Source organism: Grammomys surdaster, unplaced genomic scaffold (genome assembly GCF_004785775.1).
Source record: "Grammomys surdaster isolate TR1022 unplaced genomic scaffold, NIH_TR_1.0 317, whole genome shotgun sequence".
Taxonomy (NCBI): Eukaryota; Metazoa; Chordata; class Mammalia; order Rodentia; family Muridae; genus Grammomys; species Grammomys surdaster.
Window position 1 is genome coordinate 764,617 of NW_021604736.1, and position 27,669 is coordinate 792,285.

Genomic DNA, 27,669 nt, shown 5'->3' on the forward strand with positions numbered 1-27,669 from the left:
TAACTCTCTATGTAGACCAGGCTGGCTTCAAACTCAGAGATCTGCTTGCCTCTGCTTCTTAAGTGCTGAGGTTAAAAGCATGTGACACTACACCTGGCTTTATAAGGTTCTTAATGTCTCAAAGTATCTTCCAATAGAACAGGCACCTGTACAGGTGAAGTGCCCCTGCCTGTCAGGGAGACCAGTATGGATGGATTAGGTAAGGAACCCAATGGAATAACTTATCCATTTCTCCCAAGTTTGAGTCTATTTTCCAAATTCAAAGGGTACTGTTCTCAGTTACCCAGTCCTTTCTTCTGCCTCATAGGGGATGGGGAGGCTCTGGTCTTTGCTAGGCAAATAGTTTAATGTGGAATCCCAGCAGAGAGGCCAGAATGGGGAACTGGCTGGTAGAGGCGTGGGTTTGGATGGGGATGAGTTGAACAATGTCCTAATTTGTTTCTGCATCACTTTCCTTTTCTGTAAAACATACGGACATCGAGAAGGATGTAGTAATCATTCCTATCTTATATGTAGGAAACCCAAAGCTCTATAAAGTTAATGTGTTCAAGAATTCCCTCTGGAAAGTCGTTGAGATACAGTCTAACTCCAGAGTTTATAATTACTGATGGATCACTATTGGGGTGGAAGGGTACTGGTCGGACGGGGAGACGCACAGTCATATTAATATAGATGTCCACTGTTTGATGTTTCCCAAGGTGTCAAAAGGAAAGTGTACTTTAGTACGAAAGGGACTGTATGAAGTGCTGGGGATGAGCAGGAAGCATGAGGAGCCAGTCTACTTCTCTCTTCCTCCCTCTACCTCTTTCCCTGCCTCTGGAAGGCTCGGAAGAGACAAAATCACCACATTAGCGCAGGCCTGCAGCGCCAGCCCCTCCTCGAGGATGCCCAGCACCCACTCTGCAGGACGCCACACATCTCCCTGCCCCCAGCAGCCAAGGCTTGCAAGAGGGAGGAGGGCTGCAGTAGTTGCCACGGTTTATGCTTCTCCAGAGCTTCGAAGCAAGATTTCCCCAAAAAGCAATATTAAATAAATAAAAGGAAATTCAGCAGATGGGAACATGAATCAATGAAAACTCCCATATGAGTGCGAAGATTTATGTCAAAAAAACAAAACATCAACATCTGGGAGCTGCCGCGTCTCCTCTTGGTTTTTCGTTGGGAATGGATTCTTGGTGTCGCTTTCCCCCTCTTTCTGGCTGTGAGAGAAGGCAGGGGGGAAAAGAAGAAAAAAAGGGAATGAAAGCCATTTTTAAAAAGTCGTTTTAAATCAGAAACGAAAGCCCGCTTCCCCCACCCCTACCCCCTCAAGGCTGGAGGGGATGTAGTGCAGGCGGCAGAGCTGTGGGAGCCTGGGACTGAGAGCCCCCTGCCGGACGCCGCGGGGTGCCCCTGCCACCCGACCCGGGCAGCTTGCGGCTGCAGCCTGCACAGCTGCGGCGACCGCGTGCGTGCACACGCACTAACGCCCTCCGCACTGCGGTCGCATCCCACGCGTGTGGAAGCCCAAGCCAGCAATTCTGTGACAGCTTCTCCAGGCGGTCAACCCCACCACTCATCCCTGACCTGCGGGAGCCAGGGTTACCAAGCAGGAGCCTGCTTGCATTTGGCTCTTTGGCTGGACCACACAGGGATTTGTAGGGAAGGTGCTGGGTCCTGATGCCTGGACTCAAATCTTAGCTGCTACAGCCCGCTGATCGACTTTGAGCAGATTTACCTTCCTGAGGCAGCGTGGGAATAAGAGTACCGGGTTCCTAGAGGATTGTGGGTGGTAAATGACAAAAGCACACAAGGTGCTTAGCACAGTGTACATATACACAAAATTGAATAAATGTGCGCTATTATCCTTAGGACAGAAGCTCACGTCTCTCACTGTGGCTCTGCAGGATTCGTGCAACCTTGCAGAAAGAAGCCTTCACACGCCCTGTCACTAGGCCCCAATTGCACCAACCTTGTCTTTTACCCAACAGCCCTGTTCCCTTCTGCCAGAGGCTTTCTGTGGAGGCCTTTCATCTTCTGCTTCCACACAGCCTTCACGTCATCCAGGAGACTCTTAGTGCTTTCTCCCTCTCCAAAATGTGCTTTCTTTATTAGAGCCTAGGCTTCTCCTTCCTTGCAAGGTCCCTGGATGAAATCTATCCTTAGACTGGTTATATGCTTACTGTCCATCAATTTGACAGTTTGCTCCAGAAGGTCAGTAGTATAATCTACTGTGGTCCTTGCTGTTTTCTTGGCTCCCCAGGCCAAGCCAGTGGCAGTAGTTTCTTCAAGTACAGTAAATGATCAGGATGGAAAGTGAGCCACTAAAGCCAGATGAAATTTTGAGGACAACTCCCTCCCCCGTCTCCTCCATTCTCCCCACTCCTCCTACCCCTGCCCCTCCACTTTCTCTTCTTGAGACAGGGTCTCAACTTTGTAAACCAGGCTGGTCTTGAACTTTGCCCCTGCCTCCAAAGTGCTGGGATTAAAAGGCACACGCCACCACACCTGGCCTTTTCTCCTTTTATTGTTTTATGTACACAAATACTTTGCCTGTATGTATGTGTACCCTGGAGCCTAGTGCCCACGCTGGACAGAAGAGTGTGTCAGATACCCTGGAGTTATGAATCACTACATGGGAGCTTGGAATCAAACCTAGATCCTCTGCAAAGGCAGCCAATGCTCTTCACTGCTGGGCCATTTCTCCAGCTCCTGTATCCTGGATCTTCTATACTGTCTCACCAATTCCTTCCAACAGTAAATTCATATTCTTATTATCAAATATGCATACCAGGTCCTGTGCTGGGCACCAAGAACATAGACTCACACAATTTTATCTTTGACTTAGTGGAACCCAGGTCAAAAGTGGAAATGGACATCCAAACAGAGGGCAATACAGGTGGGAGACAGACAGCAGAGTGGGGGTGGGGGATCGTTAGCTCCAAGAGGTAAAGGTGGACCAAGTTGGGTATTTTCTCTACATCATCATGGTAAAAATCAGGGCCAGTATGAAGGCCTATCATTATTCCCCACTGCACCCATGAAGCATAAAAAAGTTAAGTCACCCAGGGCCACAAAGACAGTATTGGCAGCGGGGGGTGGGGGGTGGGGGGTATGTAGGGGGGGTGCTGAAATGGGCGGGTTCTGACTCAGAGCCAGAGCTGTGAACTACTTAGCCATGCTGCCAGAGAGCAAACAGCTGTGAGGCTGCCTGCCCCGCCCCCAGCTCTGTGCTGGTGAGAGTGGGAAGTACAGTTCCAGCTGCAGGAGTGACACCACCCAGAAGCAGGCAGGGAGAGCCAGGCTGTTGGACCTGAGGAAGTCCAACACTGAGCTCCACACATAGAGACTAATGAGAAATGCTCCTGAGGTGCAGAGGGGTCCTGCAAGAGCCCAGTAGACTCAGAAGCACCTCTGGTTTCTGGTTGCCAGCATTTGAGGAAGGCTTCTGTCTGAGCCTGGCAAAATGCCCAGAGCATACGTGCGGCTCTCACCTCCTGCGAGTGCTTCAGATCTTGCTACATCTCTTCATCCCCCCCCCTAACCCCCAACATCTTTAAAGGCTGGATTCCGGTGCTCCGTGCTGCTCCTCAATGGCAGCCACACCTAGATCCTCAGAGTTAGTAGCGCAGGCTTTGGGAGCTGGGAGGGGTAATCCTGCCTCAGGCACTTCTGAGCTGAGGCCTGGCTGAAGTCAGACAGGGCTTTCTTCAAGGAACTGATGAGACCACCTGTCTTTTTCAAGTTTTCCCATCCCTCAGCACTCAGAAACCTGCATCCTCCTCAACATCTGAAATGTCTTTTTTTTTAAACTACATTTGTTGAGTGTGTGTGTGTGTGTGCATCAGTGTGCATGCAGTAACACATGCATCGAGGTCAGAGGACAGCCTGCAGGAGTAGCTTCTTTCTACCAGAGGGTCTCCTGTATAGAACTCTGGTTGTCAAGTTTGGTGGCTAGCACTTTCATCTGCTGAGCCATCTCACCAGCCTTTCTTTCTTACTTAAAAGAAATGTTTCTTAAGATTGATTTTATTTTATGTATATGAGTTATCTTGCCCCTATGCACCAGTGTTTTTTTTTTTAAAGATTTGTGTATATGTGTATTTATTTTATGTATGAGTACGCTGTCTTTATGCACACCAAAAGGACATCAGATCCTATTACAGATGGTTGTGAGCCACCATGTGGCTGCTGGGGATTGAACCTGGGTCCTCTGCAGGAACAAAGAGTGCTCTTAATTGCTGAGCCTTCTCTCTAGCAGAACAGCTGTGACCTCAGATATCCAGTGTCTCAGGGGAAGTGGCACAAGAGACACATTCAAGTGCCTGATGCAAGAGGGTGAGGTGAGGGTGATTTTAGCAGGACCTGGTGATCAGCTGAGTGTGGGAGTGTCTGGCACCTTTGGGTGTCTGTACAGATCACAAGAAATCCACAAGCCAGGCTGGGGAGGGGCTCTCTCAATCTGTTGGATCCCAAACCCACGCTTCTAGTCTTTCTTGGGTCCAACTCTATCCTGCTCTTAGGAATCATTAATGTCCCCTGCCCCACCCCCCCATACTGATGCAGTATTTACAGATGCTAGCTTCAGTGAGTCCCTGGTATTGACAATGACAATGAAAACTAACATTGGGAGGAAGAGAAAGGTGCTGAGTCAACCCAGAGTTCAAGGTCTCTGTCTTCCTGGGTCACTTGGAGAAGTGTAGACAGAAATAAGGAAGTGGGGTGGTGAGTCTTTGGAGGTAAGATAGAAGGAGTAACAGGGTCAACTCAGTCAATACTTCAGGTCCAAATGTCCCCTAGTGGCTGATATAGTGGGCTCTGATGGCCCCAGTGTCTAGGGCAGCAGAATATGGAGATGGAAGGCGATGACAAGGTTGAAATCAGGGATTCATACAGAAATAAGAGGCAGCATTCAGCTTGAGAGATTTGGCAGCGAAGACAAAGAAACAGACTGATAATTGAAGAAGCAGAAGGATCAATTAAAAGACTTGGCCAAGATAGGGAAGGCCTGTGTATATTTCATAGGCGTAGTGAAGAGATGCAAGCTTTGGTATGAAGATCAGGAAATTAGAGTACAAAGTTGTAGAAGAGACAGGAAAGGAAGGGGACTGAGAACAGTTTGTCTTAGAACAAAAAAAGCTCAAACTTCTCAAACTGAGCCTGGGTTCTTGTCATTTCTACTAAGTCACAACCATGCCCTATATTTATTTGTATGGTGTGTGACTAAGTCCAAGTATGTTCCTAACAGCTCTCAAGTTCCCTCCATCATCATCATCATCACCATCATCATCATCGGGAGTACCACTCATTGTGTTTCCTCGTGAAATGGTTACTATCTTTATTAGTCCCATGTAACAAACAAGAGAAGTGAAGGGAAAGATAATTAACTTAGGGAGATAGCCAGGCGGTCAGTGGAAGCACACAACCACTGCTCTTGTGCACAACTCCCTGACACTTCAAAGAGTTGAAAATGGCTGCCTCCAGGGAGCTAGGCCAGAGGGTAGAGAGCATGCAGTAGAGGTCTGATGCTCTTTGATAGAACCCTTTAGTACTATTTGACTTTTTTACTGGAGTAGAAACTCTCTTAATGACCTTCTGTGCCCTCTTCTACATTCCCTTTTCAGTGGTAATGAGAAGGTAATTTCAATTTCATCTATCTTGTTATCTGAGGTCAGTGGCACGCTCCCTGCTCCTGGCCAGCAGGTTCTTCCTCAGCGTGCTCCACACCCAAGGATAAATTGTCTGGCCACCTGACCAACCCCATGTCCAGACTCCTACCAAACAGCAGGTTTCCTGCAAAATGTTCTTTTCAAATTAAATGAAACAAAACGAAACATTTGTAAGATGGAGTTTGCATTTAAAAAAAAAATCCTGAGAGTAAAAAGCAAAAAGAATTGGTATCAATGTCAAGGTAATATGAGGTTGCTGGCTGAGAAGGGACAGGGTGACAATGAGGACTTGACCTCTTTCCTGGATCCAATTTATCCCTCTATACCACAGATACCTACCTCCCCCCTCCCCCCCCCCCCACACACACACAGAAGGCAGAGGAGAAAGAGTAGGAAGAGAAGGAAGAGGAGTTGTTGTCACTGTCATCCTATATGGGGCTCCTGCACAGCCTCTACTGTAGAATCTGCAGGTCTCCAAAGGAGTTTCCTACACTCATGGCCTGGTGTCTTCCCTTCTATGCTAATTTAGGGCTGGTTTTCTAACTCTCTTTGCCCCTCAGAGTGCATAAGAGCAACAGTGCAGGTTCCAGACCTAGTTCTTGAGACACCCAACAGCTCTACTTGCGTACCCTCTGAGTAATGACGTTAAGAAGTTCAGCTGCCCAGATGGAGAGGCCATCTGGAGTCAAGAGGACCTGAGACTCCACGCAGAAGATGCCTACCCTTTCTGTAGCCTCAGTGGTCTTCACATGACTCTGGTTCCCGACACTATCTAACTCCAGCCTCATGAGACTCCAAGTGAGACCAGAAATATCACCCAGCCGAGCCCCATCAGTTTACAGAACTAGAGACAAATAATGACTGTTTAAAGCCATAAAAATCTGGAATATTTGTTATGCTGCAATAAATAACAAAAATGCCAATCTGTATTTTAATTGCCTGTTGGCTTTGTTTGCAGTACTATGTTGTTTCCTCAGTGAGGGTAGAAGCCATATCCTTCTGTTTTTTATAAATTATCTTTATTCTTGAGAATTTCATACATGTATACAATGCAATATGATCATGTACACTTGTACACACTGCCTGCTTCCCTCTCCAACTTCCCCTGTATCTTCCCAGAACATCTCCTTTTCAACCTCAAGGCTTTTTCCTTTGATAGCCCAGAGTTAAATTAGCACTGCCCTTATGTGCACAGCATGCACGGGACACCCCACAGGTGACCACATCCTCAAGAGAACATTTCTCCTCTCCCAGCAGATACCAGCTGCCAACAGTTCCTCAAATAAGGTGTGGGGCCTGGAGAGCACCTCTCTCAGCTATATCAGAATTTCAGCTGGCTCGCTCTTGTGCTGGTAACCATAGAGTTCATGAATGTGATAACCATGTCACGTCTGAAGACAGCACTTCACAGCATCCCTCCCATCTTCTGGCTCTTACATTCTTTCTGCCTCTTCTTCTGACATCTCCCCTAAGCCTTAGGGGGTGGAAGGTGATCGTTTAGGGATGAGCACTCAGTCCTAAACATGACACCAGGCCATGAGTGTAGGAAACTTCCTTTGGAGACCAGCAGATGATTCTACAGTAGAGGCTGTGCAGGAGCCCCATATAGGATGACAGTGACAACTCCTCTTCCTTCTCCCCAACCCCGTGTGTGTGTGTGTGTGTGTGTGTGTGTGTAGAACTTTGACCAGTTATACATCTCTCTTCATTGACTGCTGCCCACTGTATGAACAAGCTGTTTTAGTCTGCTTTGCTGTTGAGACTGGGTCTCCTAGGCCGCCTATAACTCACCGTGTTGACTAGGTTGCCCTCAAACTCATGAGAATCCTACCTCAGCCTCCCAGCCTCCTGAGTGCTGGGTTATAGGCCTGTGCCACCATAGTGGGCCACATGTATTTTTTTTTTAAAGTTGTTAAATACTCTTAGCATTCTCTAGCACTGAATAAACTCTCATAAACTTGATTGGTACAAATTAAAAATGTCTAAAAAAATAAAGACAACAACAAATGTCTACAATACTCCCTGTTGTGGGAACAGAATGGCTTGTATACACATCATGAGAAGTGATTTACTTGGTACCTAGACAATAGGTTCTTAATGACAACAGCTGGTCTTTGTAGAAGGATTGAATCAACTTGACTGTGGGCCATGATCCAAAAACAGAGTGTGAGGACAGAAGAAAGTGGCTGATGACTTCAGGCAAAAGTCGGAGTCGCTCCAACAGTGTTACTGTGGGTTGCACTGAGCAAGTGAATGGATGTGAGGATTCCAGAGACCTCCACACAATTCATATCAAGTAGTTCACAGGATTCTGGGGGAAAATAATGTTCCTTCCTTCCCCCTGGAGGATAGGAAACCCACCAGAAACCACATCCTCAAAAATACAACAATTATCCCTCTCCCAGCAGAGATCAACTGCCAACACTTCCTCAAATAAGGGGTGAGGCCTGGAGAACACCTCTCTCAGCTATATCAGGATTTCAGCTGGCTCGCTCTCATACAGGTAACCACAGCTTCTGAGTTCATGGATGTGACAGCCATGTTATGTCGTGAAGCCTTCTAGACAGTGTCTTACTGGCCTTGAACTCTCGATCCACCTGCTTCAGTCAACCAAGTGTTAGGATTACCAGTGTGTGCCACCACCCCTGGTCATAACGCCATTTTGTAAATGGGGGCAGGTACATTATTCTCCCTCTCAGGCCTCCTCAACTAACTCCACACAGGCTGAAAACTAAGTGAAAATATGTAGAATGAACACGTTTGTTGCTCAAATCAGTAATTCCACGATTAGGGTCTGGTTCCTCTGGCTGTATGCGGTTAAGAGACGCTGTGTAAACATATTTTGTGGGCTGACAGCGTGGGTTAAGTCCCGTGTGGGACATAAAATGGGAAGATGCCATCCCTGCCCTGAGGGAGTAAACTGGGGAGACTACACTTACACAGATGAGATAATTAAATAACAGGACAACATATAATTACTGCTAAACTGTGTAGTAAAAATGAAGTGCTCCAGGGATTGGGGAAAGCAGAGAAGTGAGGCTCCAGCAGTTGGGGAGTCTTCATTGCAGACCTGAGATCTGGCTAAGCCTTGCGGAAGGAAGCCAACTAGAGACAGGCTGAGAGGAAGAAGAACACAGAAGTCCCAGGAGAACAGAGCCAAGCCAACACACTTGTGGGTTTATTTCAGGCAGCACATGGACTACAAAAGGTGTCCCAATTCCCCAAGTAAGAACGTTTCCAAACAGTTCCCCACATTCACGTTCCTGGACTCTCATTAGGTTTCCTCTGCTGGCAATGCCTTTCCCCTTCTCCCGATAAACTTGTGTTTAAAGGCCCAACACAAACGCAAACCACACATCTGAATCCTTCCATGATACATCTCTTCCCACTGCTCATGCTTCTATTAAAATACCATTTACAGTTCCCTGCCCACCCCCTCCACTACTATAATTAATACAAATTTATATTTCTTGGGCACTTCCTTTGTTCCAGGACCTATGTAGACATTTATGCCGTTTTGACTCTCGCAGCTGCATAAGGTATTGTTTTTCCCTACTTTTCAGATAACAGGCTTAGTGTGCTTAAGCATTCTGCAACAATAATAAAGCTAGGAAATCAGAAAGCAGGTATTTGTGGGACTAGAGCCCATTTGCTTTTCATCAGTGCTAGAGATTGACCTTGGCCCTGTGAAGGACTGGGCAGGCCTCTGACAATGAACTACAGCTTCAGCCCTGCAAACTCTGTTCTCTCTTTTTGAGAAAGGATCTCACTATAAAGCTCAGAATTGCCTGGACTCATGATGCCTTGAATCTGAGATCCTCCTGTCTTGGCCTCTCCACTCCTAGAGCTATAAGCCTGTGTCAGATTCTTTTTTTTTTTTTTTTTTTTCTTGAGACAGGATGTCATGTAGCCCAGGCTGGCCTACAACTATATAGCTGAGGACAACCTTGAACTAATGACCCTCCTGTCCCCACTTCTAAAGGCTTATGTCACCACACCTTACTTCAGTATACTCTTAATGTACTGGAGCCATGTATTTTTGGAGACTACAAATGCTCTTTATCAATCTGTCTTCTCCTGGAACGGTGGCTGACATATGGCTTGAGAGTGTTTTACAGATAAACACAACTTTCACACCACATGACTGGGGCTAAGACTAGGTACACCCAGTACTCCTTTACCCCAGACACTTCCACCCACCTAAAAGTCACATACTCCAGGGCAAGGGGAGAGGAAGTCTGAACACCTTACTTTTTTTCCCCATAGGACTCCAGAGTGCTCAAAGTGGGGCCAGTTTACAAAAACTACCATCGGCTGAAACTGAACTCCCAGCTCAGACTGACCAGGGCCTGTGAATCCTTAGGGATTTTGAAAAGAGCAGACACTCAAAAGCCTCAGCCTGTGGGAACAGGAACAAGGAGCCAAGATTACTCCAGCTGACCCTATCCTTGCACAGAGGCCCAGTAAATAGAACCTCAGCAGGGCCAGGGAAACAGCATTACACTGTTACCTTCAGCAGCCTGAGTTCTCCATAATTTTTTAGGGACTTAGATTCAGGCCAAACCAGGATTCCTGGTATAGAGGATTAAAAAGAATTTCAGGACTAGCCACTGTGAAGAGCTGGAGGTTTTATTGAAGATAACCTTAACATAGGCATACTTGAGGTGTAGAAGGGGCACAGGGAAACAAAAGCAATACATACCAACGTGTAAATACGGACTCCTCGAGAGCTGCCGTGTTAGCCAGATACCTCTCTGGTGGTTAAGTTACATCGCAAAAGGTTGCTAAGAACCACTCCGCTTCTCTCTCTGTTAAGTGAACTTACAGAGTGGTTCGTAGGATGGAATTACAATGTGATAAAGTTAAAACCAGGCGCCACAAGGGGTTTAGTATATGTCCTTCACCTGCAAATGTGTTTCTGGTGAGATTCCTAAGGAAACAATCGTTTGTGACTGCGAAGCGGAGAAAAGGCCTTAACTGTTAACTGCGCTGGAATTCTTGCCCGGCCGCTGGCAAGGATTTCCTCTGCCTACAGCCTAAATGTAAAGAGAAAAAAAAACGGGCCAGAGCTTGAACCTGGTGGCAAAACTTGCCCTGGGTAATTCGGCCCACCAATCAGCCACCATTCGGATCCGCGCACCCTCGAGGCTCCTACAATGGCGACAGAGGACGACACCTTGGCCCTGGTCCCGCTTCAAGTCCTTCTATCGCTCACCTCGCCAGCGCCAAGCCCACCCCATCCTCCACTTCCTTCCTAGAGCGTCATCCTTCCGGCAGGGCTCCTTACTGATTGGCTAGCTGGGGACTCGGCCCGCTGGGGACTGCGCAGAGGCCACTCTGGTCCTTGTCCTGTCCTTCGGGCCTCGATCCCTCGGCTGCAAGCTCTATGGTGCTGGCCACGACATGTGGCGCCTGGCAGGCATCCTGGGGAGAGGTAGGGGGCGTCTGCAAGACGAGATCCAGCAGGCGATGGACTCGTAACTACAGTGCGCCGAGATCCCCGGGAAGGCCGCCATAGCGGCAGTGGGTGGGCTTAGGTCTGGGGAGGGCGGGATATAGGGAGCGAAGCTCCATTCAGGTGTCCGGAGCCGTTGGAATTTGAAACGTGGTAGGACAAAGTGGGAAGAAGGTGGAGCTTAGATCCAAGGAGATGGGTGGAGCTCTAAGAGGGAGGAGTCAATGAAAGGAAGCCAATAGAAAGAGGAGGAATTTAAACACACGTGCTCAGTCGAGTGAGACTGGTTCTAGGACAGAAGTAGCCACTCCCATCAGAACTCCGTGAGAACTTTTTCAAAATAAACATGCTACGTCCACAAGAGTCTTGTTTTATTCGTTCTGGGGTGGTGCTACCCTGCCATCCCCACTACGCTAAAGATTTCTGTCTGTAACCTTGTTTAAGAACTACTGCAAGGGCTAGAGGGGCAGGCTCAGTGGGTTGAGGGCTTGTCTAGAATGTTGAAAGTCTTGGGTTCCATCTCCAGCAAATACTGCACAGACAATATCAGTGATTCCAGGGCTCTCAGAGTAAGGCTTCCTCAAAGACTAGAGGGAAGATTGTGAATGCCCTCTTTACCTCAGTTTCTTCCTGATGGTCTGACTGTCCCTTGTCCCCACAGCTCTTCCCCGCCTGCTGGGACCTGGTTTCCGAGGGGTAACACCCAAACCCACAAGTTCAGATGGGCCTCAGACAACCTCCACTACCCTGCCGCTCCCTAGGCTCAGCTTTGACAGGTAAGAGACTGACATTCTGTCACATGTGATCTCCTGTTCCCGATGTGTACAGAATGTAATAGTCTCTAATTGCACCATCTAGATCAGGTTCCCATGGTTCAGAGAGGAACAGGGACCCAAAGTGCTGTGGATGGAAAGATGCCTTCCACTGGATGTCTGCTCATGTCTCCCCAAACACTCTGCGGGATGCCATCTCATGGGTAAGACTTCCCCAGCCCTGTCCTGTACCTTCAGCATAGATGAGAATGAGCTTGCATGGGAGAGCATCCTAGTCTAGAAACAAAGCTAACATGTATTCACATGGTGAGGCCTGTGGCCCTGAGCATGTTTATAGAGACATTGTCATCCTCCAGCCTATGCCATTCTTCTCCATTTGACAGATATTTACTTAACACTTCTGAGCTAAGCACTAGGGACAGAGTAGAGAACAAGGAAAATATAATTCTTGCCTTCATGGAGGTTAGCACAAATTATAATAAATATCTGATAGATAGCATGACTTACCAACATGAGCTGTTATGTACACATTATCTTGTTTAATATTTACAAAAATCTTGCAAGGGAGATTTAATCTTCATTCCATACACAAGGACACTCAGGCTTTGGAATGTTAGTAATATATCTGAGGTCATATGGCTCTTAAGTGGTAGAACCAGATTTTACCGGCCTGACATTCAAACTGAACCACATGGTCACAAGTATACCACTAAAGTCACCAAGTATACCTTATAGAATCACCTAATTCAGAGTCTAATGCATAATAGCTGCTTGATAAATATTTGCTGAACTTGATCTTTAAGGTCGGGGATGTATCACAAACATTAAGTCTCATGCTGGGTGGTAGTGGTGAAGGCTTTAATCCTAGAACTCTGGAGGCAGAAACAGATCTCTGAGTTTGAAGCCAGCCTGATCTACAGAGTAGGTGCCAGGACAGCCAGATTACACAGAGAAACCCTGTCTTGAAAAACAACAAAAAAGCAACCATTAGGTCTCACAGGGCAGTCTCTTGACCCTGCAGGCAGTGTTCCATGGAGAGATTCTAGCTGTAAGGTATTCTGAATGAATTAGGTACAAATATCACTCTCAGGTCTTCTGCTTCCCAACCTGGTACTTCATGCTCTTTACTTTGGGTGAACAACTTGACCACTCTGAGCCTCACTGTTTTTCTTTTTTTTTAAAACCTGCCATTTGGTGTCATCAGTAGAGCTGCCATGGAGCATCTCTGTGACAGACATGGCTATCAGGGTTTCTGTTGACTGGAGGCAGAGTATACCATAGAGAAGGGAGTATTTTTACATTCTGTTAAAGATCTGAGCCCTAGGTCAGTACCACACTGATTCTATTAGGGAACTAGGCCTGTTGTAGCCTACCATACAGCTCTCTAGGTTGTCATCTCTAGGTCCTGTCACCACCACCCATGTGGAAAGGCCTGCGCACCAACTGTCTCCAGCACCGCATATACGTCACCTTATGAAGATGCCTTCCTAATGATGGCGCCTTGTTTTTCTTCCTTCTGGCTGCAGCTCACCCATCAGCCTCATGGGAAAGCTTTACATCACTCTTTCTTCTCAGGCTCTGTGTAGCCCTCTGGTTTGTTTTCTTCTAGGTGTTTAGCATAATTGCTGGGTTATTGTATTTGTTTCTCTGTGCCTTTGGGTTTTGTCTTTTTCAACAAAAGCTACAAATGACATACATTTGTCATGATATACATCTATGTCATAGATACAGACAGCTTCTGTTTTGTTTGCTATGGTGCATGGTTCCTGTGGCAATGAAGAAGTATTGAGGTTTCTCTAGCACAGCACAGGAAGCTAGGGGCGAGCAAGCAGCCCTTGAGATAGGAGCTAGCTCAGCTGTTCTGTGTCATCTTTTCAAACTTCCCGTTGTACATGTGTGCTCTTGTGGCTCGCTTGGGTGTTCTGACTTGTCTCTGGATTTTAGGCTAAGCTCCAGTTTACCACAGTGTCTCTGTGCCTGCCTAGATCCTTTTATTCTGTCACTTACTGGCACATGCATTCAATATGCTTTTCTTTTAGGCACCTACTTTCACTTAACACTGCCCTGGGCTCCAGGGACACCAGAATGTGCATGGTCCATAGGCCCTGCCTCTGTCTTGCTTACAAACTAAACAGAAGTGACAGACCCTAAGTGAATAATTGAGATGGACTACAGAACACCAAAGGCCAGGCTCAAGTGCTGTGAAAGTACATGGTGTGGCACTGCCCCTGTTAGTCAGGGCAGATGATGAATGACCAGCAGGGTCTATGTTCCTGATGGACTGCTCTCTTTCCAGGGCACTCTGGCCGTGCTGGCCTTGCACCTGGCAAGGCAGATCCACTTCCACGCTCCTCTGGTAGCAAGACCTCAGCCAGCTGAACGCTGCTCTTGGCACAGTCCCCTGTACCGCTTCCTCTCCTCTTCCTGGTGGCATCCGCACTCCTGTGAGTTTTCAGTCCTAAAGGTGCAACTGGAGCAGGCTGGGAGTTTTCTCTGGGCCAGGAAGTATCTCTGGCTACACCTCAGGAAGAGGGCCATCAGCGGCTCCTTGCATTTCCTATCTAAAGTCAGAGGAAGGGGAGTGGGGAAGGGTTGTCCATACTGGGTGTGGGCCATACTGCCCCTAAGTGTTCCTCAGTGTCCTTCTGTCACCTTCCAGAGAGGAAGCCCCAAGGCCTAGGCTGCTTTAGACCCTGGGTGTGGCTTCCTGCCCAATCCTCAACTAGTTAGGTTCAGTTCTATGGTCAGGTCACTCTCAGGTCACCCTTGTCAGTAACTCCATCTACTGTGTATGTATTTTAGGTTGTATTCAAAGAGCCTATAGCCTCATGATTGAGGCTCTGGAGTTGGATTTTAAGAGTTCAAATCCCACAGCTACTATTTACTCACTACTCGTGTGTCCCTGAAGAAATCAGTTTTAATCTCCCTATACCTCAGTTTCTTCATCTGTAAAACAGAATTATAGTAAGTGATACTGTAGGGATTCTTTGGCAAGACCAAATGAGATACTGTGTGTCAAGGACTTAGCACTGTGCCTAGCACATAGTATACATTTGACTATTATTGGTTGGCGCATACGTTCTTGTCCTGTATAGCAGACTGTCAGTGTTAGCATTAAGCAGAGAGTTGGATGCTAGGCTACGATAGTGAATGAGGTAGGTACTCCCTGCCATTGTGAGAATTCAAGTGACTTGTGCTCAGGACAAGACACCAGCATAAATACAGATCCCTATAGAGGAAGGCCAGCCAAAGTGGAAAAGGAAGAGTAGAAAAGAAGTATCTTAAGAGTTTCACAATTCTTCTTCTGGCCTCCCAAATCTCAGAGAGACTGACTAGAAAGCCCTTCCGCCACAATCCCCTAGCACTGATCCCTTTCTCATGTGACCTCTTGCTGGCTCCCTCCAGCACTTCGGAGGCATGTTCTTCCCAGGCCTGACTGCCCAGTTTCCAGGAACACTGGCCTCAGGGAACCAAGGCTGGGCCAGGAAGAACCCTCAGCTCGGTCCCAGTGCCTTCCTTCAGATAGCTCCCCGAGACCTGGCCTCCTGAACCTACCTGAAGAAGGTATGACCTCACCTAATATCTACAGAGCAGGGAGAGGCTGGTAGATGGACTGAACACCCACAAAAGTGGGAGGGGCTGGTAGATGGACCTTTGTTGCTCTCTATGTCCAGGTAACCAGTTGTCATTCCTTTGAGGCCTCTTGCTTTCTGGGGTAACTGAGAGTTCCTGGACATAGATAGGGCAGACTGGGGGAGAGAAGGGAGACGTCACACCCTTCTCTCTCTGACCACCTGGGTGTTGGCCTTTCCCTTGCAGAGCCCAGTGACTTTGGCTTCCTGCATGCTAGCAGGGACTTCACATCTCAGGCAAAGGCAACCGAGGCCCATCCCCCTGGAGGAAAAAATGTATGGTCCAAGTTTGGTACCCTGGATGCCCACTCCACTCTTGGGGCGGGTGGAGATTCAAGTGAACCATTCCTTGATGCTGCTTTCTCTTTCTTCTCCAGGAACAAGACAAGCCCAAAGCTCTTCCTCTGGAGGAGGCTGTGACTTCCATCCAGCAACTTTTTCAGCTCAGTGTAGCCATCGCTTTCAACTTCCTGGGTACCTGGTTCTCTACCTCAAGGAAGGAGGATGAGGAAATGGAAAGGGTGGGTGGGAAGCAGAGTAGAGAGTGGTTAAAGTGAGAGGTTTATCTTCTTGGGAAGGTAGACCAGATGTGGCACTGAACCAGGGTGGTTCAGTGAGGTCAGGGACCCATCCTTGCTCATAAAGGTTCAGCCAATCTAAAACTAGCCCTTGTCTTGAGTTCTGTCTTAGTCACTCTATTGTCTGCCCTCCTGTATATATTCTTGGCAGCTGGGAGGAAGGACACAGTAAACTAGAAGACCACTCCTTTCCTTTAAGGGCATGACCTTGAAGTAGTCCTTTATGGAGATACATAAGCCACAAGGTAGACTTATAGCCCATCTGTTACAGAGGAGGCTGAGAAATGTCTTCAGTCAGATGGCTGTGTGCTTCCTTGAGAATTCTGTCCTGTGTAGGCAGTAGAAAATAATTTTAGAGGACAGCCAGCATTCTCTGCCATGCTTAGAAAAGAGCAAGCTCCTGCAGTTTGCAGCAGGCCCCAAGTGCATCATGGGAACAAACCCTTATTAAATCTAGGAACTCCACATGACTCAGCAGTTTGTCCTGGTTCTCTGGTAACTTGGCTCCTGTCTCCAGCCGTCTACGGTGAAGCCCTGGATTCCCAGCAGCACCTGATGGGGTCCAGTAGTTGAGTGGGTGAGAGGCTGGGGCTCATTTAGAGAATATTTACTGTTCGTACACCATTTGCCAGAGATACGTCCTAGAGATATGGTGGTTCTTTACTCTCATGGTGTTCACTTGTGAACTGAAGGATAATAAATAGTAAACTGGACAGGTATAGTGCTGTACAACTTCAATCCCAACACACTGGAGGCAGAGACAAGCAGATCTTTTAAATTTGAGGCCAGCCTGGTCTATATAGTATGTTCCAGGACAGACAAGGCTACATAGTGAGACCCTGAGTCAAAAAAGAAAAACAGTAATCTTGCAAATGAAAAGAATTTCAGATGACAAAGGGAGAACCTTGAGCTAAACCTGGCTGACAGAAGTAAGCTACTTTTGTCCCTGTCTCGAGAACACTTGCCAGCAGAGGGAAAAGTGAGAGCCGAGGTCCTGAAGCAGCCTTGAGTTTTACTTGTTAGGGGGTAAAAGAGAGGTGAGTGAGGCTGGAACTTATCTTTAGGAAGGATAGACAGATGACGACGTCAGAGAAGCGGGCAGGAGCCAGATCACGTCAGGAAGAGAGTAGGGATTATAAGTGAGACAGGAAGCCACTGAAGCATGAAGAAGGGTGGTCATGTGATCTGTGTGGCTGTTTACAGAGCAGCATAGGCCAGAAGGGAAATGGGAGACCAGGCAGGAAGACGTGCTGAGAACGAAGCAAGATGTGATGAGGGCTTAGCCTTGCTAGAGGAAGCAGAGACCAGAGGAGTAGAGGAATCCAGGTTACTGGTGAACAGGTGACCTCTTCTGCCCTTCATGTCTCCTTCCCAAGGATAGGGAATCGGTGAACTCTGGACAGGGAGGTGACTGTAGCTCTGCTTGCTGAAGGAGTGCGGCTTTTTGTGATTTGAAGGGGCAGGTTCTTCTCAGAACCCTCATGCCCATTCCTCCATTCATTTATTCATTTATTCAGCAAGTGCTGAGCCCTGTGGCAGAGCACAAAGGCAGCACAAGCTATAATCATATTTTGCATTTATGTAGAATTTTCATCCCATGCGAAATTACTTCTCCGGTCTTGTTCTGCCTGCCTGGAGGATTTTACAGTATAACTGAGGAGCCAGGGCTTATTCTTTTGTAGCAGCTGCATCTGTAGACAAAGGTTTGGTATATTAGGAAAGTGCTAAAAAGAGTTTAAACCCCAAGTGTGGTCTGAAGGTTCTAGAACAGAAACCATGGGAGGCCTGGCAACAGACGCAGAACACAGGGTCTCAGACAGGAGTTAGTTTGAGCAAAGATGAAAACTGACAGAGTCCTACCTTTTTCTTTAATGCCTGGACAAAGCTTTGGGGTTTGCATGTCAGTCAGGCCTTGGGCCATCTTCTGCTAAGGCTCCTCGTTATCCATAAGACTGTCTGAGCAGGATCGCCTGTGGGTTTCCAGTGCGCCGTGGAAACCCTCTCTGACTAACATAAGCCCAAGAATTGCTGGGATCTCTTGACCTACTGAGCCTCAGGGGGACAAGAGTCAAGGACGCTCATGAGACTCAAGGGCCAGCTCTGATAGTGTTTCAAGGTCACTGCTGTCAGAATTACTTACGGGTTCTTTCCTCTCTGTGAGAATCTTGTTACCCTGATTAAGATTCACACCCCTGACAAAGTCTCATTGGTGGGAACAAGCACAGGCATATTGATGGACACAGCCCAGGAGAGGGGGAGAGATTGTTCCCAAATGCCAATCAGAACTATTGGCCAGATAAGCAAGCAGAACTACCTCATCTCTGCCACTCAACCCCTGACCTTTACCCCCAGTGAGCCAACTGGAAAAGTAAATGTTGCACACTTGAAGAAAAGAGATTCTGGGAGGAGATGAGCAGCCGTGAGGGTGTAGTTGAGGGTATAGAAGGTCTCTGTGGGAACTGTGTTTGTGTCTTGCTTTCCTACAGGGACAGAGAACATAAAGACGGGGGACTATACGGCAGCCTTCTCCTACTTCCAGAAAGCCGCAGACCATGGCTACAGCAAAGCACAGTACAATGTGGGCTTGTGTCTTGAGCATGGCAGAGGCACCCCCAGGGACCTCAGCAAGGTACCGTTTCATCCCCAGGCCCAGTGAGCTCAAAAAATGAGCAATAAGCAGAAGAGATTCATAGTTCCACTTCCCTCCCTGGCTCTGTTGGAGCCAAGCTGTAATTCCAAAGTAAGATATTCCTAACTTACAGAAATGTACTCAGAATTCAGGGAGCACAGACATTTTGCCTTTCTTTGCAACTGTATTCCCAGAGCCTCGATTTGTGCCCTGATAAAGAAATTAATTTTAAAACAGAAAGATAAGTATGCAAGGGTGTCATATGTAAAATATTTTGTTGAGCTGTATGAGAAAGAAATGGAGAGAGTCAGCTTAATGTTCTTTTATGTCTGTGGGACCATAGTAATGCTATGTCAGATCTAAAGCGACAGGCAAAGACAAAGTGTATTGTTATGTCTCTTTCACTGTATGAGTGTATACTCAAACATGAACATGTAAGGGCTGCAGAGATGGCTCAGCAGTTAAGCCCACTAGCTGCTCTTTCAGAAGACACAGGTTCAATTCCCAGCACCCACATGGTAGCTCACAACCATCTGTAACTCTAATTCCAGGAGATCTGACATCCTCTTTGGCCTCCACAGGCCCTATACAAACATGGTGCATTCACATACATACAGGCAGAACACCCATGCACACAAAATTATATATGTATGCAATGTATATAGACATGTATACAATCCTACATGTGTAATTTTACATATAGTGTGCAATGTGTGTAACTTACCCATGGGAAAAAAAACTTGGAAAGCCTATACACTAAAATTTTAATAAAGAATCTCTTAATTGACCATGGTAACACATACCTATAATTCCATCACTCTGGAAGCTGAGGCAGGAAGATTTCCACACATTTGAAGCCAATCTGAGCTCTATAGATAGTACAGGCCTGTTGATATAGAACAATATATAAAGACCCCCCTCTCCAAAAGACAACAGATCAGAAACACCAGCAAAAAGCCTAATGCTCTTTAGGAAGCAGGATATATTAGAGGTTTTACATTTGTCTTTTGAGTTTCTGCTTTTAAATTTTGACTTAACAGCATTTACCTGACTAATACATAATCATTATGTATTTATTTGACTGATTTTTAAAATTTCAAAGAAAGAGGCAAGTTATCTGCAATCTGGTTATCTCTCCTGTTGCCCCAGGCTATCTTCTTTTACCACCTGGCTGCCCTCCAGGGCCATAGCCTGGCTCAGTACCGCTATGCCAGGTGCCTGTTGCAAAGTACAGGCTCTTTGTCAGACCCTGAGCGAGAGGGGGCGGTCTCTCTGCTGAAGCAGGCTGCAGACTCTGGCTTGACAGAGGTGAGTGCCACTGGTGGGACTGTAAGGGGCATGTCAGAGCCTGAAAGTGAGCAAGATGCCTTGTCATTCCTCCCCAACAGGCCCAAGCTTTCCTTGGGGTGCTTTTTACCAAGGACCCATACCTGGATGAACAGAGAGCTGTAAAATACCTTTGGCTGGCAGCCAGCAATGGGGTACGTATGAGGTCTCTGGTCCATACATGTAAGAAAAGGGATTTGGAAACTGGTTCTGAGCTCTGAGCTTATGATGTTTTCTGGGAGCCTTTGGGCTGATTCAATAATCTTATCAATAATGCTGATCAATAGTGCCATGGCTTCCATTGCTCCACTGTGCAACCTTGGACAGGGCTGCTGGGGTGCTGAGTTAAAGGTGGGGAGACTGTTCAGCTGAGGTGGGAATACTTGCTCTCATTTGGAGTGTGGCACAGCAGGGTTCCTCTCTACCAGCCACTGGGCCTGCAACTACACACGCCCCCCACATCCGGCCATCCGCCACTTCCTGATTCAAACCTGCTTCATCACCTTTAAAACAAGCATAAAATGCTCACCTTAACTGTCTGTTGTCTGCTACTTCACAGGGCTGGTGGGAGTATCAGACCAAGGTGACAAGTATGAGAGAGCTGCCTGGGAGCTGTGCCCATGACTAACTAGCCATCATGGTGGGGACGTCAGACATGAAGGGGAGAGAGGGCTACCTAGTTGTCTGACCTGAGTGTTGTCATTCAAGTAGCATTACCCAATTTGTTCCATGGGGTGTTGGTTCCATGGGATGGTGATGAAGACTGCCAGGGGAGTGATTTCTTGGATTTTAGGAGCACTAAGTGAAAACAGTTGTTTTGGTGTAGACAGTCTCAGAGCTTTTTGATCACTGTGAAATGCCAAGTTGGGTTCCTCCAGTGTATTGGGTCAGTATGCATGTTCAAAGTGGTACCTAGAAGGGTCAGGAGCTGTGGATTGGAGCGGGCAGTGGGCACAGTGTCTTTTCTCTGCATAGGGCGCCACTGCTTCTCTTTGTTAAATATGGTAAGAGCTCTCTAGTAAGGGGGGGAGAGCTCAGTGTTGTACATAGCCAGAAGGGAATTTGATGCTAGTGGCACTGACCTAAGTGTTTTTCACACAGCGACAACCTAAGCAGGCAGTGCTTCTGTTACCTCCTTCCATAGGTGAGGAAACATAGGCACCTAGGTTGGAAGTCCAGAAGGCTAGCTAGGCCCCTAATGCATACTTGTTCTGTCTCAAAGAAGAGCATCATGTCAGTGAGGAGAGAAAGCCAGAGCCACAGGCAAGGGGCAAAGCCTCTGACAAAGACATGTCTGTGTTGTGGTTTCTGTTTTGTAGTCCTCTCAGGCTTATTCAGGGAGTCAGACCTGACTTTGGAAAACCTCCCTGCAGGCTGGCCTGCTGGTCACTTTCCTGCCCATCTAGGGCTGAACCCTTCTGCAGTCTTTTTCATCCAGTCCCTACAAGAGCTTTCATGCTGCCAGTGTGGAATCTCCCTGAGCAGAGGAACCTAACTCCTTAGGGAAGCACTGGGCCTCTAGCATTTCATTGTCAAGGAGCTTGGAACATGGCAGGCTGCATGGATGAAGGCCCAGCATGCCTGCCTGACTCCACCTCGCTCCTGGCTGGTCATTCCAGTTCTTCAGTTTGTCTGTCTTCTATAGGACTCTCAGAGCAGATTCCACTTGGGCATTTGCTATGAGAAAGGCCTTGGTGTACAGAGGAATCTGGGAGAAGCTGTAAAGTGCTACCAGCGGTCCGCAGCCATGGGGAATGAGCCCGCCCAGGAGAGGCTTCGGACCCTCTTTAACTCTGGAGCAGCAGGTAATGCAAGGCAAGGGCTGCCGAGCTTAGTGCCTGTGACAAAAGAGGGCGGTAGCCTCAGGTCTCCTTATCAGTCCTGGCCCTTGCAGTAGTTAGAAGCCCAGCTTTCAGAGTGAAGTAAACGTGTGTTTTAACCTCTGCTGACACTGAACTAGAACTCCATGCCTTTCAGCCTTAGTTTCTTCTCTAACAATCAGAGGAACAGTAGAGGTTAACTTGTTAGCTTGTTGTAAGCACTAAATTTCAAGGGAAATAAAGGGCTTAGCACACCAGTCATGGTGGCGCATGCCAGGAGCCACATTAGGGATGCTGAGGCATACATTCCCAGTTGGTTGGGTAACAGCAAGAAATTACCTTAGGAAAAAAATCACAGCAGAGTATAGCACACAATAAGTGTTCAGTAACCCGGTAAATGATGGTTGCTGTCAACTTTTTAGGAGAGCCAATGTCTTGAGGCCGGCTGAGCTATTGAATTACTGGGGCTGGGCCCCATTAGAAATTCCAGGGAAGGGGTGCTGGAGAGATGACTCAGAGGGTAAGAGCATTGTCTGCTCTTCCAGAGATCCTGAGTTCAATTCCCAGCAACTACTTGGTAGCTCATAACCATCTATAATGTGATCTAGTGCCCTCTTCTGGCCTACAGGCATACATGCAGGCAGAAAGTTGTATATGTAATAAATAAATCTTAAAAAAAAAAAAAGGAAAAGAAAAGAAATTTGTGGGGACCCAGGTCCATTAAGAAGACCCTGCCCTACAGGCAGGGTGGATTACACCTTTAATCCCAGGACTAGACGCAGAGTCAGGTATATCTCTTGAGTTTGAGGCCAGTATGATTAAGGACTGATGATTAAGAATTGCTGTCATCTCTTTTTGTTGCCTCAGGACCCAGCCACCTAGCTACTACAGGACTGAAGTCTTTCTCCAGCCCCTCCCTCTGTAGCCTGAACACCCTGTTGGCTGGTGCTTCAAGCCTCCCTCATGCCTCGAGCACAGGGAACCTCGGCCTCCTATGCAGAAGTGGCCATCTTGGAGCCAGCCATGGAGTCCCTAGCAAGGCTATACCGTCCTTGGAAAGGAGTCTCGTAAGACTGGGTTTTGGCTAAGGTGAGATTAAATGCAGTCTTGGCTGTGCCTGGGGGACTAAGAAGAGGATGACTGGAGGTTGCCTGGCAGAGATTGGCTGTTAGTATGGCCTAGGGTAGCAATTCTGGTTGGTGCTCAGGCGCCCACCTATTTCAAGTGCATGGCTAATCGGTGACTTTGGCTTTTTCTCCACTTGAGTCTTGGGCCTCCTCCCATGTAAGCCTCAAATGCAGCAAAAATATTCATTCAGTGACCCCAGAGACCCCCCAGTTTGTCTCCTACAGCTTTGTTTTTGAGCAAATAGCTAACCTCTATTCTTGTGCCTCTGTTTCCTCACCTTAGACCATACCATAGTTTGCCAACAACCCCAGGTGTGTGCATACCCCTGATAGTTTACATGATGGCGTCTAATCAAGATGCTTTGCTTTAGTAACATGTTTAATGTATAATGGCAAAAGTATAGAGATGTTTCCACAAGTGGCTGAGGCTTGGGAAATCCTGATAGTGCCAGTCTTCTCACCTCGTTCATCCCCAGGGGGCTCACGGTCATTTTCATCTTTGATGTGGAAGAGAGAGGCCGCCTGAATGCTTGCATATGTCTGCTTGACTTTTTTTCAGACCTCCTCCTTAAAAATGGAGCCTGAGAGTTCTCAGAGATATCACAATTTGAGTCCCAAAGAAGAGGCCAGTTAGCTACTTACCTTCCCAGAAACCATCAGCACCTCCCTAGCACCATAAAGAAGAGGAACGTGTGTAAAGACCCAGGCTCTGGCTATGCCACCTAGAAGCAGTGACCAGATTTCTTCCATGTTTCCTCAGTTGTGGACTCAAGGCTCCTGCCTTAAAGGATTGAGGTGCAGCCGTGTAACTGCAGAAAGAACCTTACTCTCTTTGCTTAGGTTCCTGAAGACAGACTGGTGCCCACAGTTCCATGGCCTTAAGAATCACCAGGCTGCTGAGTGTGGTGACACACACCCAATCCCAGCACTTGGGGCAGAGAAGCAAGCAGATATATATGAGGTCGAGGCCAACCTCGTCTCCAAAGTGATTTCCAGAACATCCAAGGCTGTTACACAGAGAAACCCTGTCTCAAATCCCCATCACCACCACCACAAAAAAAAAAAAAAAAAAAAAAAGACGGGGAGGAAGAGGAGGAGGAGGAAGGAAGAAGAGGAATCAGCAGGTCAAGATGAGGATCAAAGCTGACATTATGAATCCAGCCCAGACTTCTGGTCTACCAATCCACACTGCAGTGTTATTTGAAAACGTCATCACCCTGCAGATCAGTGGAGATTAGGCACCTGGAGTCTCGGAGCCAGAGAGTGGAGACCATGAGTCCTTTATGGGAAAGGTCAGGTAGGGATATACAAGTGTTTAATAAAACAGATGGTGGATTATCTCTCGGTCTTGCCCTTGAGTGTGTTGGAGAAAGCCAGGGAGATGGGCAGGGGAAGCTGGGCTGAGGCTCCGTCCTCATCTCTAAACTCTCCATTAACCAATTTAAAGGGTCTTAAAAGCTCTCCAAGAGAGAGACTTCGACAAAAATGACTTCAGAGTCAACGCTAATGACTCCAATTACTGAATTTGTGAATAGCTGTTCCCCAGCTTCTGGAAATTAGCCCAAGTTCAATAGCAGAAATGTGGTTGTGGGTAGTGGGTGGGAGGAACTGAGAACCAAGAGCACCCCTACCTCCCCCAGCAGCTGTCTCTCTGCCTGGCCAGCATGGTCAGTTCAAAGATGGCTTTGGGAGGGAAAGTATTTTCTTCTGCGGCCTATCCCTTTCTCTCTCAATTTCTGTGAGATCTTAACTACAGTGTTCCAGCACCTTCTTTCCTCCAAGGCCCCAGTGCCTCCCTCCTTTCTGTTTCCTTCTCAGAGTTGCTGAATACACGGTCCTCACCTCCATTGGACACCTTACGTACTGCCTTCCTTAGACCATGCTCCTTAGACATGGACACCTGGTCATGTCCCAACCTGAGAGTAGCGTCCCATGCCAGCTGAGGTTTCTGTGTTCAGAGTTTGAAGTCCTGCAGTACACTAACCTCTATGGCAAAAATAAATAATAAATAGAAAGATTTTTGTGGTCAGCTGAGTTTGGGAAGCATAGCCCTAGATGGCCTCTTTGTATAGACTCAGAGGACATAGCATAGGCAGTTCCAAGAAGCCCTGCAATAAGACGGAACATCTTCATTGAGGCAGCAGAACCTTCCTGGGTGCTCTGAGAAGTATCAACACCAGCATTCCCAGGAGTCTTAGTAAGCCAAATGAGGTCATTCGGGTCCCCTGAGCCCTGCTTACTTCCCCAGCTGCGCACATCAGACTGGATCCAGGTATCCTGCAGTGATGGTGCAACAAGGTTCTCCCTCCCACGCAGTCCCTGCAGGGCTAAACACAGACTGAGGGTACCTGAGTTGAGGTGGGGTAGTGCTAACCTCTCCAGCCTCAGAAAGAAGCTCTGCCTGGGGAGAGGGCAGGCTAGAAGTCATAAGAGATGATATTGGGGGTTGGGGGGGGGGGAGCACACAAACCCAAGGCTGTACAGTCCCTGCAGTCTCAGTACAGCCCCAGGGGACAGGCTTCACGACGGACCCAAAACTGCTGTACCCCAAACTGCTGTGCTTCTGCCATTGAAATTCTATTACTGACTCATCCGTGCCCTGAGAGAAAACTGTGAGTGGATGACAGGGAGGTGGCCACACAGCAGGGCCAGCTTGGCATGGGTCCTGGGGCATGCAAGGTTCAAGGCCTAGCTGTGGAACTAGTTCCTTAGCCATGAGATCTCTGAGCAAAGCTGTACTGATGCTCTCTCTGTCCAGGAAACCATGATGCTGTAGTGGGAACATGACCATTCAGATCATTAGACCATCATTGCTAATATAGTGCAGGGCACTTAGTAGGTGCTCAGCAAATGCTTAGTCAACAAATGGTGATTTTACGCACCCAATTTACTCTGTGCCCGGCAACAAGCCCATACATAGTAAGTGCTTTAAATAATTGTTTTGTGGATGGATAGATGGATGGATGGATGGTTATCCCTTTCTCCTCTATGCTCTCCTCTATGCTCTTCTCGCTCTGCTACTTTTAACACTTAAAATTTCCAAGAAATACAAAATATAGCCAACTGTAGTATCTTATGTCTGTAATCTTAGCATGCAAGAAGCTGAGGCAGGAGGATTACCTTGAGTTCAAGGCCTACAATGAGAAACTCTGACTCAAACAAGTTTATTGAGTGATGTTTATGCGTGCCCTCATAGTATACACAGCATTCTTAGGAGGAGCTGGATAGCGCTGACCTACTTGGCAGGTAAGTATGGTGTGCCACGTTGATCCTGTGCTGTCTCCCTCCTCCCCAGCCTGTCTTTTTTTGGAATTTGGTTCCCTCCAGAGTCCCAAGGGTAGCACTGCCATCTCATTCTTGTTCCAGCCGGAGGAGAGGTAGGGTCAGTGAGCTGCCAAGCTGAAGTTGGGTGACAGATGGGAAGTCTGCCTGTCAATTTGAGCTGCCCCCAGGCTGAGTGAACACCGCATCGTACTCTTGGTGCTGGAGAACGGCTGACTATTGATTAAAAAAAAAAAAAATGTCCCTCTGTGCTTTCCAAATTAAGACGACATTTAACTGAGTGCTTGCTGGCTCGCCTGCTCTGTCTGTCTCCCAGAAGACAGAGCCCATCTTGGTGGAAACTTGTTTCAAGAATGTCCAAAGCCTCAGCTTTGACATCTTGGCTGATGTCAAGAAATTTCTATAACCTTCCTGTTCAGCACACCCAGTTCTGTCACCATCTGTACCGCCTCACTCAGAGCCTATCACGGGGGAAAAGTGCTGGTGTCAGCGTGCTGGGAAGGGATGCATGATGCAGGGCACAGCACCAGTCCTCACCTCATACCCCTACTCCGACAAAACAGCATTGCCCAGGAGTTCTCTGGGTTCTACAGGGAGGGCTGAGGGTGGACTCAGAGGGCTGCAGTGGTCCTTAGTCTTAGAGAAGTCAGAGTCCCTGTTGGAAATCTGATGACAGCACTATTCCAGCCCAAAGGAAACCATATCCCATCCTGGCCCGGCGTGCATTTTAGCTTAACATTCTTGGTTAAGAACCTGTGATGGAAGCCAGGAAGCTCACACGTCCGATACCACCACTCAGAATGCTGAAGGAGAATAGCTAAGTCCATGGCTGTACAGTTAAATTCCAAGTTAGCCTAGGTTACACCCACCCTTCCCCACCCTACTAAAAATAAAAGTTAAAATGTAAGTGGGCAGAGATGATGGTACATGCTCTTAATCCTTACATTCATCAGGCAGGGGCAAGCAGATCTTGGTGAGATCAAGTCCAGGCTGGTCTACCAAGCCAACCAGGGCTATACAGTGAGACCCTGGTTTTTTGTTTTTGTTTTTTTCTTTTGCCTTTTGGTTTTTTGGTTTGTGGTTTGGTTTTTGGAAACAGGGTTTCTCTGTGTAGCTGTGACTGTAGACTAGGATGGCTCCCACTCACAGAGGTCCGCCTACCTCTGTGTGTGTGTGTGTGTGTGTGTGTGTGTGTGTGTAGCACCACTACTGCTTGGTAGTACCTTGTTGTAAAAAACAAAACAAAAACAAAAAAAAAAAACAAAATAAAAAAACCCATTGTGCTGTAGAATATTGTATTAAATTCCAAATTCCTGACCACAGACCCTAGCTTTGCCGAAAACTCGCTGTGTGGCCCTGTGCAAGTCACCTGTTGTTTCATCTTTCTGTAGCCTTGGCT

General features: G+C 47.5%; 1 protein-coding gene and 1 long non-coding RNA gene across 2 annotated transcripts; one reads left to right on the plus strand and one right to left on the minus strand.

Moving 5' to 3' along the window:
* Positions 1 to 1,082: 1,082 nt before the first annotated feature.
* LOC114629848 lies at positions 1,083 to 11,157 on the minus strand. Its single transcript, XR_003712726.1, has 2 exons — positions 10,351 to 11,157; positions 1,083 to 1,199 (listed from the first exon to the last, which is right to left on the minus strand). It is a non-coding gene; the product is annotated as an uncharacterized LOC114629848 (long non-coding RNA).
* Dele1 (DAP3 binding cell death enhancer 1) lies at positions 10,940 to 24,328 on the plus strand. Its single transcript, XM_028777958.1, has 13 exons — positions 10,940 to 11,082; positions 11,765 to 11,879; positions 11,962 to 12,079; positions 14,173 to 14,320; positions 15,282 to 15,440; positions 15,696 to 15,784; positions 15,886 to 15,982; positions 18,573 to 18,715; positions 19,865 to 20,023; positions 20,104 to 20,196; positions 21,687 to 21,846; positions 22,729 to 22,950; positions 23,548 to 24,328. The coding sequence occupies exons 1-12, from the start codon at positions 11,052 to 11,054 to the stop codon at positions 22,947 to 22,949; spliced, it is 1,533 nt and encodes a 510-aa protein (XP_028633791.1). The 5' UTR covers positions 10,940 to 11,051; the 3' UTR covers position 22,950; positions 23,548 to 24,328.
* Positions 24,329 to 27,669: the final 3,341 nt, after the last annotated feature.